Genomic DNA, 19602 nt, shown 5'->3' on the forward strand with positions numbered 1-19602 from the left:
CACCCTCTTTAGAGAATTATTGTGTAACTTATCTGCATTTAATCGCTGTTTTGAGCTCAAAAAGCACCTCGTAGCTGCATGTAAACCAGGGAGCGAAATGAGCAGCTCTTTCACCGATGCAATTCGGTTACCGACGTTCACCAAAAAGATCCGTTCAAAAACAACCTGTCGTTATCGAACGACCCATCACTAGTTGAAACGGGAAATATTTGTATAAGGAAGTAGAGGAAGTAACGGACGTTATCGTCGAAGAAACATGTTTCAGAGGTTTGTAGCTTTCTTTTACAATGTAATGTAGAAAAGTATTTTTGAGAAGTTAGTTCATCATAAAGAGAGAGATGATTTAGGGTTTAGGACATCCGCCAAGTTAATACAATATTGATTGAAACGTTCAAGAATGATTATTTTAGGCTTATTTACGTTGGTATTGATTCATAGTGATTAGCCTAATCAATAAGATCCAATGTGATGTGAGAAAGGCTACAGGGCTATGAGGTATGGTATTGTTGTTATAGGCTACAGGGCTATGAGGTATGGTATTATTGTTATAGGCTACAGGGCTATGAGGTATGGTATTATTGTTATAGGCTACAGGGCTATGAGGTATGGTATTATTGTTATAGGCTACAGGGCTATGAGGTATGGTATTATTGTTATCGGTGATTGACAGCACATTAAGGTGATTATTACCTGAGGAAACTGGCTCACTTTCACTTCCCGAAAGAAGACATCGGAATTATGTATATTATGTATAGCTGTCAATAAGTAAAATAGTCTGCCTCGTCAAGTAAATGTGACGTTCAACAATGTGCGTAGGAACTATTTAAATGTAGGGCTAAATCACATGTCAACTTTAAAGCTTTCTGGTGACAGATGAGGAAGGCAGTGGTCCGTTTGGCGAACTGCAGATGCGCTCGATATAACGTCACCGGAACATCTATGCGCGTTTTGAACACCGGGTTGAATCATCAGCACGCCTTTTCTCAGAATGTAAACCCCGGTGCGCCGGGCGAGATAAACTGATCGCACCTCAAGTGAACTCAAGCAGAACATGAGTCTCTTCACTAAACCAGGGATGTGCAACTGGCGGCCCGCAACCAATAATAATAAAAACATTATTTTGGAACTCAGTCTGGATCTCAACATCCTGTTGACCGTTAGAATAATAGAAAACACACAGTGCAGTGTGTAAATGTGGTTGAGCATCAGCAGTCAGTCTATTAGCCCATGTTAGCAACATGTTTTTTAGATTGGTAAATTAGTCTAGCGGCTAAACTTGTGGTAAGCATGGTTGAATTACCAACCGGGGTGGGTCCCATTGATCATCAGTTATCATATTAAAAACTGTTAACATTTACCTCCACTCTATGGCAACATGTCCCCATGGCAACATGAGTAGAATTATCTGTAAAACTGAAAATGTTTTTCTCCTGACCCATGGGGGTGTATGGATGTGGGTATGCAGACTCACGAGACACTGAGGCCCCTCATGATGACTGACATTTTTTTGTGGCCCCCACCTTATCAATGTTCTCCATCCCTGCGCTAAATGATAAGGAGAGGGAACTACCTGAATTTGTCCAATAGAAACTCTCGTTGTTGAAACATTTTGCTCTCCTACCACGTTAATTATCCTAACCTGCCACGTTAATTATCCTAACCTACCACGTTAATTATCCTAACCTACCACATTAATTATCCTAACCTGCCACATTAGTCATCCTAACCTGCCACGTTAATTATCCTTAATCTGAGGTAATGGTTAGGCACAAGGTTAGCAGTGTGGTTAAGGTTAGGTTTAAAACCTGTTTGGGATAGGGGGCAGCATGTTTGGATGAAAAGCGTGCCCAGAGTAAACATCCTGCTACTCAGAACCAGAAGCTAATATATGCATATCATTAGTAGATTTGGATAGAAAACACTCTGAAGTTTCTAAAACTGGTTGAATGATGTCTGTGAGTATAACAGAACTCATATGGCAGGCGAAAACCTGAGAAAAATCCAACCAGGTAGTTGGAAATCTGAGGTTTGTAGTTTTTCAACTCATTGCCTATCGAAAATACATGTTATATGTTATTGTTATTATAAATACAATATAATATGGTCATAATAGTTTGTAGGACAAACCGTTCAGACGCTACATAAGATTTTGTGAGAAAAACTATTTTCGGGATGTCTCGTGGTCTGACAAACACCGTTGAAGCTCTGCCATCTTCAACCGCAGATGCGGAAGGGCGATATCGACGGATTCATAGACGAAGCTATGGATGCAAGGACTGACCAGACATGATATCAACATTAAATTACAGTTTTAACCATATTTTAAGGCTACGGTGATTGTTTACAAACATTGGAGTAAAACAAGCTTCTATTTTGGGTTCTGATGCAGTACGACAGTTGAACTGAACTCATGAGGCATTTGTAAGTTCTATTCTTCAAGAATGGATCAGTATTGTCAAGAACCGGCTCAAAGCCCGTAACAAAACGGGAGACGACGTGGAGATAAGGAGTAACAAAACATATATTTATTAAATAAAGTAAACGAAGTTCAAGATACAATGGTAATGGTGTAATCAGTCATGTAAGTCAGTGTTTTGCATGAATGTGATAATGCAGGGTGTTGAAAGGTGCCAAAGCAAACAACCCAAAACCACCAAGATACACAACAAAATCCAAAAGGTGTCTGCATGGAGAGAGTCTCCTCCAAGAATGGGGAAGTGGTGTATTTGTCCTGGGAGACACTGGACCCAGGTGTTTCCCATGTAGCTGATGACCCTCCAAACTCCGCCCACCGGCATCCTAATAAGGAAACGAGAACAAAGAGAGAATACGGCAGACAGAGTGGGAGGGTCGTCACAGTATACAGTATATCATTAATTCATAAGTCCAAAAATGGATGTAGCAACTAAGGATTCTAGCTTTAAAGACCCAATGCAGGCATGTCTATATCAATATCAAATTATTATTTTCTAATTGATGTCCCCCCCAAAATGGGCTGTTGTTATGGAATCAGGGGATCCAACGAAATCAAATCAAATCAAATTTTATTTGTCACATACACATGGTTAGCAGATGTTAATGCGAGTGTAGCGAAATGCTTGTGCTTCTGGTTCCGACAATGCAGTAATAACAAGTAATAACTAACAATTCCAAACTACTGTCTTGTACACAGTGTAAGGGGATAAAGAATATGTACATAAGGATATATGAATGAGTGATGGTACAGAGCAGCATAGGCAAGATACAGTAGATGGTATCGAGTACAGTATATACATATGAGATGAGTATGTAAACAAAGTGGCATAGTTAAAGTGGCTAGTGATACATGTATTACATAAGAATACAGTCGATGATATAGAGTACAGTATATACGTATGCATATGAGATGAATAATGTAGGGTAAGTAACATTATATAAGGTAGCATTGTTTAAAGTGGCTAGTGATATATTTACATCATTTCCCATCAATTCCCATTATTAAAGTGGCTGGAGTTGAGTCAGTGTCAGTGTGTTGGCAGCAGCCACTCAATGTTAGTGGTGGCTGTTTAACAGTCTGATGGCCTTGAGATAGAAGCTGTTTTTCAGTCTCTCGGTCCCAGCTTTGATGCACCTGTACTGACCTCGCCTTCTGGATGATAGCGGGGTGAACAGGCAGTGGATCGGGTGGTTGATGTCCTTGATGATCTTTATGGCCTTCCTGTGACATCGGGTGGTGTAGGTGTCCTGGAGGGCAGGTAGTTTGCCCCCGGTGATGCGTTGTGCAGACCTCACTACCCTCTGGAGAGCCTTACGGTTGAGGGCGGAGCAGTTGCCGTACCAGGCGGTGATACAGCCCGACAGGATGCTCTCGATTGTGCATCTGTAGAAGTTTGTGAGTGCTTTTGGTGACAAGCCGAATTTCTTCAGCCTCCTGAGGTTGAAGAGGCGCTGCTGCGCCTTCTTCACAATGCTGTCTGTGTGAGTGGACCAATTCAGTTTGTCTGTGATGTGTATGCCGAGGAACTTAAAACTTGCTACCCTCTCCACTACTGTTCCATCGATGTGAATAGGGGGGTGTTCCCTCTGCTGTTTCCTGAAGTCCACAATCATCTCCTTAGTTTTGTTGACGTTGAGTGTGAGGTTATTTTCCTGACACCACACTCCGAGGGCCCTCACCTCCTCCCTGTAGGCCGTCTCGTCGTTGTTGGTAATCAAGCCTACCACTGTTGTGTCGTCGGCAAACTTGATGATTGAGTTGGAGGCGTGCGTGGCCACGCAGTCGTGGGTGAACAGGGAATACAGGAGAGGGCTCAGAACGCACCCTTGTGGGGCCCCAGTGTTGAGGATCAGCGGGGGGAGGGGGATGTTGTTGCTTACCCTCACCACCTGGGGGCGGCCCGTCAGGAAGTCCAGTACCCAGTTGCACAGGGCGGGGTCGAGACCCAGGGTCTCGAGCTTGATGACGAGCTTGGAGGGTACTATGGTGTTGAATGCCGAGCTGTAGTCGATGAACAGCATTCTCACATAGGTATTCCTCTTGTCCAGATGGGTTAGGGCAGTGTGCAGTGTGGTTGAGATTGCATCGTCTGTGGACCTATTTGGGCGGTAAGCAAATTGGAGTGGGTCTAGGGTGTCAGGTAGGGTGGAGGTGATATGGTCCTTGACTAGTCTCTCAAAGCACTTCATGATGACGGAAGTGAGTGCTACGGGGCGGTAGTCGTTTAGCTCAGTTACCTTAGCTTTCTTGGGAACAGGAACAATGGTGGCCCTCTTGAAGCATGTGGGAACAGCAGACTGGTATAGGGATTGATTGAATATGTCCGTAAACACACCGGCCAGCTGGTCTGCGCATGCTCTGAGGGCGCGGCTGGGGATGCCGTCTGGGCCTGCAGCCTTGCGAGGGTTAACACGTTTAAATGTCTTACTCACCTCGGCTGCAGTGAAGGAGAGACCGCATGTTTTCGTTGCAGGCCGTGTCAGTGGCACTGTATTGTCCTCAAAGCGGGCCAAAAAGTTATTTAGTCTGCCGGGGAGCAGGACATGCTGGTCCGTGACTGGGCTGGATTTCTTCCTGTAATTCGTGATTGACTGTAGACCCTGCCACATGCCTCTTGAGTCTGAGCCGTTGAATTGAGATTCTACTTTGTCTCTGTACTGACGCTTAGCTTGTTTGATAGCCTTGCGGCGGGAATAGCTGCACTGTTTGTATTCGGTCATGTTACCAGACACCTTGCCCTGATTAAAAGCAGTGGTTCGCGCTTTCAGTTTCACGCGAATGCTGCCATCAATCCACGGTTTCTGGTTTGGGAATGTTTTAATCGTTGCTATGGGAACGACATCTTCAATGCACGTTCTAATGAACTCGCACACCGAATCAGCGTATTCGTCAATGTTGTTGTCTGACGCAATACGAAACATGTCCCAGTCCACGTGATGGAAGCAGTCTTGGAGTGTGGAGTCAGCTTGGGCGGACCAGCGTTGGACAGACCTCAGCGTGGGAGCCTCTTGTTTTAGTTTCTGTCTGTAGGCAGGGATCAACAAAATTGAGTCGTGGTCAGCTTTTCCGAAAGGGGGGCGGGGCAGGGCCTTATATGCGTCGCGGAAGTTAGAGTAACAATGATCCAAGGTCTTTCCACCCCTGGTTGCGCAATCGATATGCTGATAAAATTTAGGGAGTCTTGTTTTCAGATTAGCTTTGTTAAAATCCCCAGCTACAATGAATGCAGCCTCCGGATAAATGGTTTCCAGTTTGCAAAGAGTCAAATAAAGTTCATTCAGAGCCATCGATGTGTCTGCTTGGGGGGGGGATATATACGGCTGTGATTATAATCAAAGAGAATTCTCTTGGTAGATAATGCAGTCTACATTTGATTGTGAGGAATTCTAAATCAGGTGAACAGAAGGATTTGAGTTCCTGTATGTTTCTTTCATCACACCATGTCACGTTAGCCAAAAGGCATACGCCCCCGCCCCTCTTCTTACCAGAAAGATGTTTGTTTCTGTCTGCGCGATGCGTGGAGAAACCCGTTGGCTGCACCGCCTCGGATAGCGTCTCTCAGTGAGCCACGTTTCCGTGAAGCAAAGAACGTTACAGTCTCTGATGTCCCTCTGGAATGCTACCCTTGCTCGGATTTCATCAACCTTGTTGTCAAGAGACTGGACATTGGCAAGAAGAATGCTAGGGAGTGGTGCACGGTGTGTACGTCTCCGGAGTCTGACCAGAAGACCGCCTTGTTTCCCTCTTTTTCGTTTTTTTGGGTCACTGCATGGGATCCGCTCCGTTGTTTGTAAGGCAGAACACAGGATCCGCGTCGCGAAAAACATATTCTTGGTCGTACTGATGGTGAGTTGATGCTGATCTTATATGCAGTAGTTCTTCTCGACTGTATGTAATGAAACCTAAGATGACCTGGGGTACCAATGTAAGAAATAACACGTAAAAAAACAAAAAACTGCATAGTTTCCTAGGAACGCGAAGCGAGGCGGCCATCTCTGTCGGCGCCGGAAGTGTAAACTAGCTGTTGTTATGGAGTCAGGGGATCTAACCAGGTAGACTAGCCGTTGTTATGGAGTCAGGGGATCCAACCAGGTAGACTAGCTGTTGTTATGGAGTCAGGGGATCCAACCAGGTAGACTAGCCGTTGTTATGGAGTCAGGGGATCCAACCAGGTAGACTAGCTGTTGTTATGGAGTCAGGGGATCCAACCAGGTACACTAGCTGTTATTATGGAGTCAGGGGATCCAACCAGGTAGACTAGCTGTTGTTATGGAGTCAGGGGATCCAACCAGGTAGACTAGCTGTTGTTATGGAGTCAGGGGATCCAACCAGGTAGACTAGCTGTTGTTATGAAGTCAGGGAATCCAACCAGGTCGATTGGCTGTTGTTATGGAGTCAGCTAATGGGGATCCAACCAGGTAGACTAGCTGTTGTTATGGAGTCAGGGGATCCAATCAGGTAGACTAGCTGTTGTTATGGAGTCAGGGGATCCAATCAGGTAGACTAGCTGTTGTTCTGGAATCAGCAAATGGGGATCCAAGTCAAATCAAATGAATAACATATTGGACTGTGTATGTTTAATAACATAGTGGACTGTGAATCGTTAATAACATAGTGGACTGTGTATCTTTAATAACATAGTGGACTGTGTATCTTTAATAACATATTGGACTGTGTATCTTTAATAACATAGTGGACTGTGTATCTTTAATAACATAGTGGACTGTGTATCTTTAATAACATATTGGACTGTGTATCTTTAATAACATAGTGGACTGTGTATCTTTAATAACATAGTGGACTGTGTATCTTTAATAACATAGTGGACTGTGTATCTTTAATAACATATTGGACTGTGTATCTTTAATAACATAGTGGACTGTGTATCTTTAATAACATAGTGGACTGTGTATCTTTAATAACATATTGGTCTTTGTATCTTTAATAACATATTGGACTGTGTATCTTTAATAACATATTGGACTGTGTATCTTTAATAACATAGTGGACTGTGTATCTTTAATAACATATTGGACTGTGTATCTTTAATAACATAGTGGACTGTGTATCTTTAATAACATATTGGACTGTGTATCTTTAATAACATAGTGGACTGTGTATCTTTAATAACATATTGGACTGTGTATCTTTAATAACATAGTGGACTGTGTATCTTTAATAACATAGTGGACTGTGTATCTTTAATAACATATTGGACTGTGTATCTTTAATAACATAGTGGACTGTGTATCTTTAATAATATATTGGACTGTGTATCTTTAATAACATAGTGGACTGTGTATCTTTAATAACATAGTGGACTGTGTATCTTTAATAACATATTGGTCTGTGTATCTTTAATAACATATTGGACTGTGTATCTTTAATAACATATTGGACTGTGTATCTTTAATAACATAGTGGACTGTGTATCTTTAATAACATATTGGACTGTGTATCTTTAATAACATAGTGGACTGTGTATCTTTAATAACATAATGGACTGTGTATCTTTAATAACATATTGGACTGTGTATCTTTAATAACATATTGGACTGTGTATCTTTAATAACATAGTGGACTGTGTATCTTTAATAATATATTGGACTGTGTATGTTTAATAACATAGTGGACTGTGTATCTTTAATAACATATTGGACTGTGTATCTTTAATAACATAGTGGACTGTGTATGTTGGATACAATATGAAGTCGCTGATTGAACTCTTTGACCACAGATAGTAAATGTGTTGTCATTGTTAATGGTTCTTCAACAATGTTCAGAATATTGACTGTTCTGTTTCTTCTTATTGTAGCTGAGTGAGTTTTGACTTACATCTAATATGAGTCTCTCTGGGGAGAGAGAGGAGGAGACCACGGCCTCTAAAATGAGTCTCTCTGGGGAGAGAGGGGAGGGGACCACTGCCTCTAAAATGAGTCTCTCTGGGGAGAGAGAGGAGCGGACCACTGCCTCCAAAATGAGTCTCTCTGGGGAGAGAGAGGAGCGGACCACTGCCTCCAAAATGAGTCTCTCTGGGGAGAGAGAGGAGGAGACCACTGCCTCCAAAATGAGTCTCTCTGGGGAGAGAGAGGAGGAGACCACTGCTGCCTCTAAAATGAGTCTCTCTGGGGAGAGAGAGGAGGGGACCACTGCCTCTAAAATGAGTCTCTCTGGGGAGAGAGAGGGGGGGACCACTGCCTCTAAAATGAGTCAAGACACCAGTTCAAAGAAGTAAGAGATGAATTGCAAAATATACATTGCTATTAAAAAAATCTAACTAATGAAAACTAATGAAAAGTGTTCCCAAATGACATGGAATGTAGATCTACATAATTCATTTAAATGGCCAAACATGGATTTACCAATTGCAGACTGTAGCTTTAAAATAAATATCAGGACTTCTAGAAGTTCCATTATACAGTTGTTAAAATGAAGTAGATGAGGTATTAATGTGATATTGATGAGGTGATCTGTCTCCCTGTTTTGTTCAGTGTCCAGAAGCCCAGAGCAGAGACACCTACAACCAGCCTGCTATCAATGAAGAGTGATCAGCCACCTGCTTTCAGCCAGGAACCATTACCAGATGACAATAAGGAAGTGGAGAGTTTGGACAGTGAGGATGTATTAAAGATCACACACAACCTTCTGGACAGAAGAAGTAAGACTGTGTTTCATACAATATCACAAAGAACGGTACAAAGGCCATTATAAAACACACACACAAACTTATGAGTCCCAACTCTCATTGTTTTCCTACAGGTCAAACTCTGCTGACAGTCCAACAAGACATTAAGGCTAAACTGAAACACAAGTATCAACACATATCTGAAGGAATTGGACACCATAGAAACCAAAGTCTGTTCAAGGACATCTACACAGAGCTCTACATCACAGAGGGTGGAAGTGGAGGGCTCAATAATGAACATGAGGTTAGACAGATAGAGATGGCATCCAAGAAACAAACCACACAAGAGACACCAATCAAATGCAACGACATCTTCAAGCCTTTACCTGGACAAGACAAACCAATCAGAACTGTGCTGACAAAAGGAATCGCTGGTGTTGGAAAAACAGTCTCTGTGCAGAAGGTCATCCTTGACTGGGCAGAAGGAAAAGCAAATCAGGACGTTCATTTCATGTTTCCTCTTCCTTTCCGTGATCTGAACCTGAAAAAGGACCAATACAGTCTGATGCAACTTCTTGCCCACTACTTCTCAGAGCTGAAAGAGATTGACAGCATTGAAGATAGTGAAAGCAAAACTGTTTTCATTTTTGATGGTCTGGATGAGTGTCGACTTCCTCTAGACTTCAAAAACAATGAGAAGTGCTGTGATCTCACGAAGCCAACCTCAGTGGATGTGCTGCTGACAAACCTCATCGAGGGGAATCTGCTTCCCTCTGCACTCCTCTGGATAACCACACGGCCTGCAGCAGCCAATCAGATCCCTCCTGAGTGTGCTGACCAGGTGACAGAGGTAAGAGGGTTCAATGATCCACAGAAGGAGGAGTACTTCAGGAAGAAGATCCCAGATCAGAATCTGGCCAATGAAATCATCAAACACATGAAGACATCAAGGAGCCTCCACATCATGTGCCACATGCCAGTCTTCTGTTGGATATCAGCCACTGTCCTTGAGATGATACTGAAAGGGGCAGAGAAGGATGAAGTCGTCAAAACTCTGACCCAGATGTACTTACACTTCATGCTCATCCAAATCATTGTGAAGAACAGGAAGTACAACAAAACCACAGAGACAAACCCAAAGGAACTGTCTCAGTCAGACAAAGAGATGATCCTGAAACTGTCAAAGCTGGCTTTCCAACAGCTGCAAAAGGGCAACCTGATCTTCTATGAGGAGGACCTGAGAGAGTGTGGCCTTGATGTCACAGAGGCATCAGAGTACTCAGCATTGTGTACAGAGATCTTTAAAGAAGAATCTGGGCTGTACCAAGACAAGGTCTACAGCTTTGTGCATCTGAGCATTCAGGAGTTTCTAGCAGCAGTGCATGCTTTAGAATCATGTCTGTCCAAGAAGGATATTGTTTTCCCCCATGATGATGAAGATGAGGAGGAGAAGGATGTTGAAGATGATGAAGAGAAGGGGTCAATCCAGTTGTCTGACTTACACAGGAGAGCAGTGGACCAGGCCTTGAAGAGTGAGAATGGACACCTGGACCTGTTCCTCCGCTTCCTTCTGGGTCTCTCACTGGAGTCCAATCAGAATCTGTTACGAGGCCTTCTGACACAGACAGGAAGTACAACACAGACCAATGAGGAAACAGTTAAGAGAACAGTCAGGTACCTTTCAGACAAGATCAACCAGGAATCCTCACCAGAAAGGATCATCAACTTGTTCCACTGTCTGAATGAACTTGGTGCCAATTCTCTTGTTGAAGACATGCAGACCTCCCTGCATTCAGGAACTCTTTCAGAAACAAGACTAGAACCTGACCAATGTTCAGCCCTGGCCTACCTGTTACTGATGTCAGAGGAGGTGCTGGAGGCGTTTGACCTGAAGACATACAACACATCAGAGAAAGGTTATCAGAGGTTGCTGCCGGTAGTGAGAACCTGCAAGAGAGCACTGTAAGTTCTGTTATTGAGTTGATGTATACAGTATCATTATTATGAAGGATTTGTATATCTAACAGATCATCTCCTTTCTCCAGACTGGATCGCTGTAAACTCACATATAAATCCTGTGAGACTCTGGCCTCACCTCTGCAGACACCAAACTCCCCCGTAAGAGAACTGGACCTTAGCTACAATGACCTGGGAGACAGAGGAGTGGAGCTGCTCTGTGTTGGACTAACCAGTCCACTATGCAACATACAGACACTAGTGTGAGTAAAATATCTTCAGTATCTACTGTGTGTTTATATAGTTTGTAGTTAGTTAGTATGTGTATGTTTAACATTATTTGAATATCTTGGTAAATATGCAGAAACATACATACAATGTGATAAATATATCAAACTAAGGTTGAGAATATCTTGAGTGAGATAGTATGTTTTTAGCATTGGTGAATCATGTGTCCTTTTGTTATTGTCTTAATGTATCTCATTATTCTTAAAGCGTTGCATATTTAACAGTGTATCGACATTAGTGGTCAAACGATTATGATTTTTACACCGATACCGAATATTGGAGGACCAAAAAAAGCCGAAACCGATTAATTGGACAATTTTGTATTTTTTATCACAAATTAGACACCTTGCTTTCCCTGGTGCCAATTCAATGTCATTGTCCCACACTGGTGCTCTGCTTTTCTCTGCTATCTGTAAAATTAATATAATCGTACACACACACACACACACACACACACACACACACAGCTCTCTGAAGTGACAGGGATACTGAAGAGTCTGCTTAGGAGACACAAATACTCTCAACTGTTTGAATAATTAAACTAGAGTTGAAGTTACCTGTGATGAATGTTGAAAACAACTGTAATTTGTATATGCAGGAAATCCTATTTTAATAATGGACATGGTATGTATTGACTACCAAAGTGTGAGTCATAAATCCCATGACACCTTCCAGCAAAATCTGAAAAGCGGTTCTTTCATTTATATATTCCATAGGATATGTTTAGATTCACTTCAAATCAGGTCTGTGTTTCGTGTAGGTTTACACCACCTTGCCAATTTAATAACTGTGTAGATATCCATAGGACAAGGTAACTCTGATCAGTATTGGCTAAATATTAACGATGATTTGTTTTTAAATTGTAGAGTGGATTTCTGAAAATATGTTGACAAACGTTACCTTATCCTAGCGAGATTTACACGACTATCAAAACTCCGAGGCGTTTCAAGCCTTCACAAAACACAGACCGTATTTGAAGTAGACATTCTCTATGGAAGACACAAACGGTAAAATAATGAAGGAACCCCTTTCGAGTTCAGCCGCAAAGGAATTATGACGCCGCGACTATTTCTCTCTATACCATTTGTATTTCATATACCTCTGACTATTGGATGTTCTGATAGGCACTTTAGTATCGCCAGCCTGATCTCAGGAGTTGATAGGCGTGAAGTCATAAACGGCGTCAAGCATTGCGAAGAGCTGCCGGGAAACGGAGTAAAGGGCTGTTTGAATGAATGCTTACGAGTCTGCTGCTGCCTACCAACGCTCAGTCAGACTGCTCTATCAAATGACTCAATTTCCCTAGTTAATATGTCCCGCTAACTTGAATTTCTTTCAACTAAATATGCAGGTTTAAAAAATATATATACTTCTGTGTATTGATTAAGAATGGCATTGATGTTTATGGTACATTTGTGCAACGATTGTGCTTTTTTCGGCAATGCGCTTTTGTTAAATCATCAGCCGTTTGGCGAAGTAGGCTGTGATTCGATGATAAATTATAAGGCACCGCATTGATTATATGCAACGCCTAACCTAGTAATATCATCAACCATGTGTAGTTAGATTGTTTTTTATAAGGTAAGTTTAATGCTAGCTAGCAACTTACCTTGGCTCCTTGCAGCAACAAGGTCCTTTTGATGCTGCACTTGTGTAACAGGTGGTCAGCCTGCCACGCAGTCTCCTCATGGAGTAACAGGTGGTCAGCCTGCCACGCAGTCTCCTCATGGAGTAACAGGTGGTCAGCCTGCCACGCAGTCTCCTCATGGATCGCAATTTAATCGGCCATAATCGGCATCCAAAAATGCTGATTACCGATTATGAAAACTTAATTAATCGGCCGACCTCTAATCGACATATCTCCTCTCTCCAGACTGGTTGACTGTAAAATCACACATGAATCCTGTGAGACTCTGACCTCAGCTCTGCAGACACCAAACTCCCCCTTGAGAGAACTGGACCTCAGCTACAATGACCTGGGAGACAGAGGAGTGGAGCTGCTCTGTGTTGAACTAACCAGTCCACTCTGCAACATACAGACACTAGTGTGAGTTCAATATCTCAAATCAAATGCATTTGTCACAAACACATGGTTAGCAGATGTTAATGCGAGTGTTGCGAAATGCTTGTGCTTCTAGTTCCGACAATGCAGTAATAACCAATGAGTAATCTAACCTAACAATTCCAGAACTACTACCTTATACACACAAGTGTAAAGGGATAAAGAATATGTACATAAAGATATATGAATGAGTGATGGTACAGAACGGCATAGGCAAGATGCAGTAGATGGTATCGAGTACAGTATACATATGAGATGAGTAATGTAGGGTATGTAAACAAAGTGGCATAGTTTAAAGTGGCTGGTGATACATGTATTACATAAAGATGCAGTAGATGATATAGAGTCCAGTATATACGTATACATATGAGATGAATAATGTAGGGTATGTAAACATTATATTAAGTAGCATTGTTTAAAGTGGCTAGTGATATATATTTTACATCAATTTCCATCAATTCCCATTATTAAAGTGGCTGGAGTTGAGTCAGTGTGTTGGCAGCAGCCACTCAATGTTAGTGGTGGCTGTTTAACAGTCTGATGGCCTTGAGATAGAAGCTGTTTTTCAGTCTCTCGGTCCCTGCTTTGATGCACCTGTACTGACCTCGCCTTCTGGATGATAGCGGGGTGAACAGGCAGTGGCTCGGGTGGTTGTTGTCCTTGATGATCTTAATGGCCTTCCTGTGACATCGGGTTGTGTAGGTGTCCTGGAGGGCCGGTAGTTTGCCCCCGGTGATGCGTTGTGCAGACCTCACTACCCTCTGGAGAGCCTTACGGTTGTGGGCGGAGCAGTTGCCGTACCAGGCGGTGATACAGCCCGACAGGATGCTCTTGATTGTGCATCTGTAGAAGTTTGTGAGTGCTTTTGGTGACAAGCCAAATTTCTTCAGCCTCCTGAGGTTGAAGAGGCGCTGCTACGCCTTCTTCACGACGCTGTCGGTGTGGGTGGACCAATTCAGTTTGTCCATGATGTGTAAGCAGAGGAACTTAACTTACTACCCTCTCCAATACTGTCCCATTGATGTGGATAGGGGGGTGCTGCCTCTGCTGTTTCCTGAAGTCCACAATCATCTCCTTTGTTTTGTTGAGTGTGAGGTTATTGGGGAGATGTTGTTGCCTACCCTCACCACCTGGGATCGGCCCGTCAGGAAGTCCAGTACCCAGTTGCACAGGGTGGGGTCGAGAACCAGGGTCTCAAGCTTGGTGACGAGTTTGGAGGGTACTATGGTGTTAAATGCTGAGCTGTAGTCGATGAACAGCATTCTCACATAGGTATTCCTCTTGTCCAGATGGGTTAGGGCAGTGTGCAGTGTGGTTGCGATTGCGTCGTCTGTGGACCTATTTGGGCGGTAAACAAATTGAAGTGGGTCAACGGTGTCAGGTAGGGTGGAGGTGATATGGTCCTTGACTAGTCTCTCAAAGCACTTCATGATGACGGAAGTGAGTGCTACGGGGCGGTAGTCGTTTAGCTCAGTTACCTTAGCTTTCTTGGGAACAGGGAGAATGGTGGCCCTCTTGAAGCATGTGGGAACAGCAGACTGGGATAAGGATTGATTGAATATGTCCGTAATCTTCAGTATCCACTGTGTGTTTATATATTTTGTATAGAGTAAGTATGTGTATGTTTTTAACATTGTTTAATCATTTCCTTCTGTTATTGTCTTAATGAATAACATTATTCTTAAATCTTTGCATATTTAACAGTGTATCAACATATCTCCTCTCTCCAGACTGGTTGACTGTGAACTCACATATGAATCCTGTGAGACTCTGACCTCAGCTCTGCAGACACCAAACTCCCCCCTGAGAGAACTGGACCTCAGCTACAATGACCTGGGAGACAGAGGAGTGGAGCTGCTCTGTGTTGGACTAACCAGTCCACTCCGCAACATACAGACACTAGTGTGAGTTCAATATCTTCAGTATCCACTGTTTTTATAGTGTTTTATATATTTTGTATGTAGCTAGTATGTGTTAGGTTTTTAACATTATTTTAACATCTTGGTAAATATGCAGAAACATTAATCGAATGTGATAAATATATCAAACTAAGGTTAAATATCTTGTGTGAGTTAGTATTTGTTTTTAGAGAAAAAAAAATGTTTTACTATTGGAACCAAGACTTAAAAATAACTGAAATTGGCACAAGATGGAGGGAATGTTGGAACATAACTAATGAAATTAAAGTTAGCAAAAATGTACGGTTAATCCAGTATAAAGTAATGTATAGAATTTGTTACACGAGACAAAATCAACAAATTCTACAGCACAACGACAGAGCCATGTCTTAAGTGTAAATCTAACAATGAGTCAATAATTCATGCTCTTCTGGGAATGCTATAATTCCTAAAGTTATGGGAGGAGATAGAAGTTTTCTGTCAGAAGTATTACAATGTAAACATACTTTTAATCCGTCTGTCTGCATATTTCAAGACATGGCATATAGGGGGTGTAGAGAGAGACCCAATGAGCTGGTTGATTCTCTTCTCATCACTCATGGTGTAAAAACGTATACTAAAAATATATGAATAAATAAAGTATGTTTTTAACATTGTCTAATCATGTCCTTCTGTTATTGTCTTAATGCATCTCATTATTGTTAAATCTTTGCATATTTAACAGTGAATCAACATATCTCCTCTCTCCAGACTGGCTGACTGTTACCTCACATATAAATCCTGTGAGATTCTGACCTCAGCTCTGCAGACACCAAACTCCCCCCTGAGAGAACTGGAAATCAGCTACAATGACCTGGGAGACAGAGGAGTGGAGCTGCTCTGTGTTGGACTAACCAGTCCACTCTGCAACATACAGACACTAGTGTGAGTTAAATATCTTCATTATATGTTATTATTTGGATATTTTAAACGTGTTAATCATGTGTTCTTCTGCCCTCTAGTCTAGGTCAGTGTGGTCTGACAGAGGGTTGCTGTTCAGATCTGGCCTCAGTCCTGAGTTCACCCAGCTCACAACTGAAACAACTGGAGCTGAGAGACAATGACCTGCAGGACTCAGGAGTTACACTGCTGTCTGCTGGACTGGAGGATCCAGACTGTAAACTACACACACTGGGGTAAGTACAGCTGTTTCAGTCAGGTCGGTACTGAGCTGAGTTACACTGCTCTCTGCTGGACTGGAGGATCCAGACTGTAAACTACACACACTGGGGTAAGTACAGCAGTTTCAATCAGGTCGGTACTGAGCTGAGTTACACTGCTGTCTGCTGGACTGGAGGATCCAGACTGTAAACACACACTGGGGTAAGTACAGCTGTTTCGGTCAGGTCGGTACTGAGCTGAGTTACACTGCTGTCTGCTGGACTGGAGGATCCAGACTGTAAACTACACACACTTGGGTAAGTACAGCTGTTTCAGTCAGGTCGGTACTGAGCTGAGTTACACTGCTGTCTGCTGGACTGGAGGATCCAGACTGTAAACTACACACACTTGGGTAAGTACAGCTGTTTCAGTAAGGTCTGTACTGAGCTGAGTTACACTGCTGTCTGCTGGACTGGAGGATCCAGACTGTAAACTACACACACTTGGGTCAGTACAGCTGTTTCAGTCAGGTCGGTACTGAGCTGAGTTACACTGCTGTCTGCTGGACTGGAGGATCCAGACTGTAAACTACACACACTTGGGTCAGTACAGCTGTTTCAGTCAGGTCGGTACTGAGCTGAGTTACACTGCTGTCTGCTGGACTGGAGGATCCAGACTGTAAACTACACACACTGGGGTAAGTACAGCTGTTTCAGTCAGGTCGGTACTGAGCTGAGTTACACTGCTGTCTGCTGGACTGGAGGATCCAGACTGTAAACTACACACACTGGGGTAAGTACAGCTGTTTCAGTCAGGTCGGTACTGAGCTGAGTTACACTGCTGTCTGCTGGACTGGAGGATCCAGACTGTAAACTACACACACTGCGGTAAGTACAGCTGTTACATTCAGGTCGGTACTGAGCTGAGTAAAACAAAAACTCTCAAAATCTGATGTTTCATCACAATATTTGTGTCGTGTACAAATGAATTGGTGTCCTACAAGATGATTGACACCCGTACACCAACCTAGACAGCTGTTGTGTGTCTCTTTGTAGGCTGTCTGGCTGTCTGGTCACAGAGGAGGGCTGTGCTGCTCTGTCTTCATCTCTGAGGTCAAACCCCTCCCACCTGAAAGAGCTGGAACTGAACTACAATCACCCAGGAGACTCTGCAGGGGGCCTGCTTTCAGCGGCTCTGAGGGATCCCACATATAAACTGATGAAGCTGAAGTAAGTCAGAATAGATGTCCTAATAGTGTGAGCAGCGGTTGTGTCATATGTAGTGTAGTAGGGTAGTAACATGAGGACATGATGGTAGAATTAAGGGGACGTTTACCCAGCAGGCTGAGCAATCCAACACAGCATACATCATCACCACATGAATACTCTTCTTCTGCATCTCTGATATCCTGTTGGAATTGTACTCTGTTCTGTATGCAGTAGGGAGGATAGAATACCTGTATGTCTCTAGTAATGAATTGTACTCTGTTCTGTACGCAGTAGGTAGGATATAATACCTGTATGTCTCTAGTAATGAATTGTACTCCGTTCTGTACGCAGTAGGTAGGATATAATACCTGTATGTCTCTAGTAATGAATTGTACTCCGTTCTGTATGCAGTAGGTAGGATAGTAATGAACTGGGATAGTGCACCAGAACACAACAATATGGTTTAAATGTTGACTGCTTTATTAGGTCTTTGTCAGTCAATAACCTGTTTCTCCTACAGTGTGGATCATGGTGGAGAGTGCAGGCTGAAATCAGGGCCGAGGAAATGTAAGTCTCTTCAATCCTAATTAACTGAATACTCAGAACTATAGTAACATAGTAACTAATCAATACTTGTTCTGTACCTACAAAACAACATTTTTTATGAAGATGTGGTTTGATTAAACTCTCCTTTTGTCTACAGATGCCTGTTATCTCACCCTGGACCCAAATACAGCAAACCCATACCTGATACTGTCTGAGGGGAACAGGAAGTTGAAACGGGTGGTGGAGGTCCAGCATTATGAAGACCATCCAGACAGATTTGACTTTCATCCCCAAGTTCTCTGCAGAGAAGGCTTATCTGGAGGTCGTTATTACTGGGAGGTGGAGAGGGATGGTGACGGGGCTTTCATTGGTCTGGTGTACAAAGGAATGAAGAGGAAGGGAGGGAAGATTGACCGTAGGATTGGACACAATAAGGAGTCCTGGTGTTTAGTCTGCTATGATAGTGCTTATAACTTTTACCATAATGGAGTCATCAGATACAGTCGACCAGATACTTGTCCTGTTTCGAAGAGAGTTGGAGTGTATCTGGACTGGCCAGCTGGTACTTTGTCCTTCTATAGTGTGTCCTCCTCTGGTACAGTGACACACTTCTACACAGAACACACCACATTCACTGAACCCCTCTATCCTGGGTTTATAATGTACTCCTCCTCATTGACCCTGTGTCCGATAGATGACCAACACATTCAGAGGTGAGTCATAGCGATGATTTATCATTTGTTTCCTCTGGAATCATTTCTACAATTAGATTAGTAGTAGTGGTGTGTTGTGTTCTGTTGGACCTACAGACAGTTAGATTAGTAGTAGTGGTGTGTTGGGTTCTGTTGGACCTACAGACAGTTAGATTAGTAGTAGTGGTGTGTTGTAATGTTTTCTGTTGGACCTACAGACAGTTAGATTAGTTGTAGTGGTGTGTTTTAATGTGTTCTGTTAGACCTATAGTCAGTTACCTATAGTCAGTTAGATTAGTAGTAGTGGTGTGTTTTTAATGTGTTCTGTTGGACCTACAGACAGTTAGATTAGTAGTAGTGGTGTGTTTTAATGTGTTCTGTTGGACCTACAGACAGTTAGATTAGTAGTAGTGGTGTGTTTTAATGTGTTCTGTTGGACCTACAGACAGTTAGATTAGTAGTAGTGGTGTGTTTTAATGTGTTCTGTTGGACCTACAGACAGTTAGACTGTGCCTAGTTAAATATCAACATCAGTATTTACTTTATGGAAGGTGACATAGTGGGTTATGTCACATTTAGGTAATGCACCCTACATAGGGAGCTAGTCTGTCAACCTTTAAACACCCTTTGTACTGCTTATGAAGACTGTATGTATGCTATATAAAGCCTGTGTAAGTTGCATTTAGTTTAATCACAGTCTATCCTTCTGCT

The 19602-nt window shown here is 42.7% G+C and overlaps 1 protein-coding gene across 1 annotated transcript; it reads left to right on the plus strand.

Moving 5' to 3' along the window:
• Window positions 1-206: 206 nt before the first annotated feature.
• Window positions 207-18916, plus strand: LOC139394585 (NACHT, LRR and PYD domains-containing protein 3-like). The gene is made up of 10 exons (XM_071142690.1): window positions 207-267; window positions 8292-8707; window positions 8968-9134; window positions 9236-11063; window positions 11147-11320; window positions 16056-16229; window positions 16307-16480; window positions 17501-17674; window positions 18174-18220; window positions 18357-18916. The coding sequence occupies exons 2-10, from the start codon at window positions 8319-8321 to the stop codon at window positions 18914-18916; spliced, it is 3687 nt and encodes a 1228-aa protein (XP_070998791.1). The 5' UTR covers window positions 207-267; window positions 8292-8318.
• The last annotated feature ends 686 nt before the right edge of the window (window positions 18917-19602 follow it).

This window comes from Oncorhynchus clarkii, unplaced genomic scaffold (assembly GCF_045791955.1).
Source record: "Oncorhynchus clarkii lewisi isolate Uvic-CL-2024 unplaced genomic scaffold, UVic_Ocla_1.0 unplaced_contig_6576_pilon_pilon, whole genome shotgun sequence".
Taxonomy (NCBI): Eukaryota; Metazoa; Chordata; class Actinopteri; order Salmoniformes; family Salmonidae; genus Oncorhynchus; species Oncorhynchus clarkii.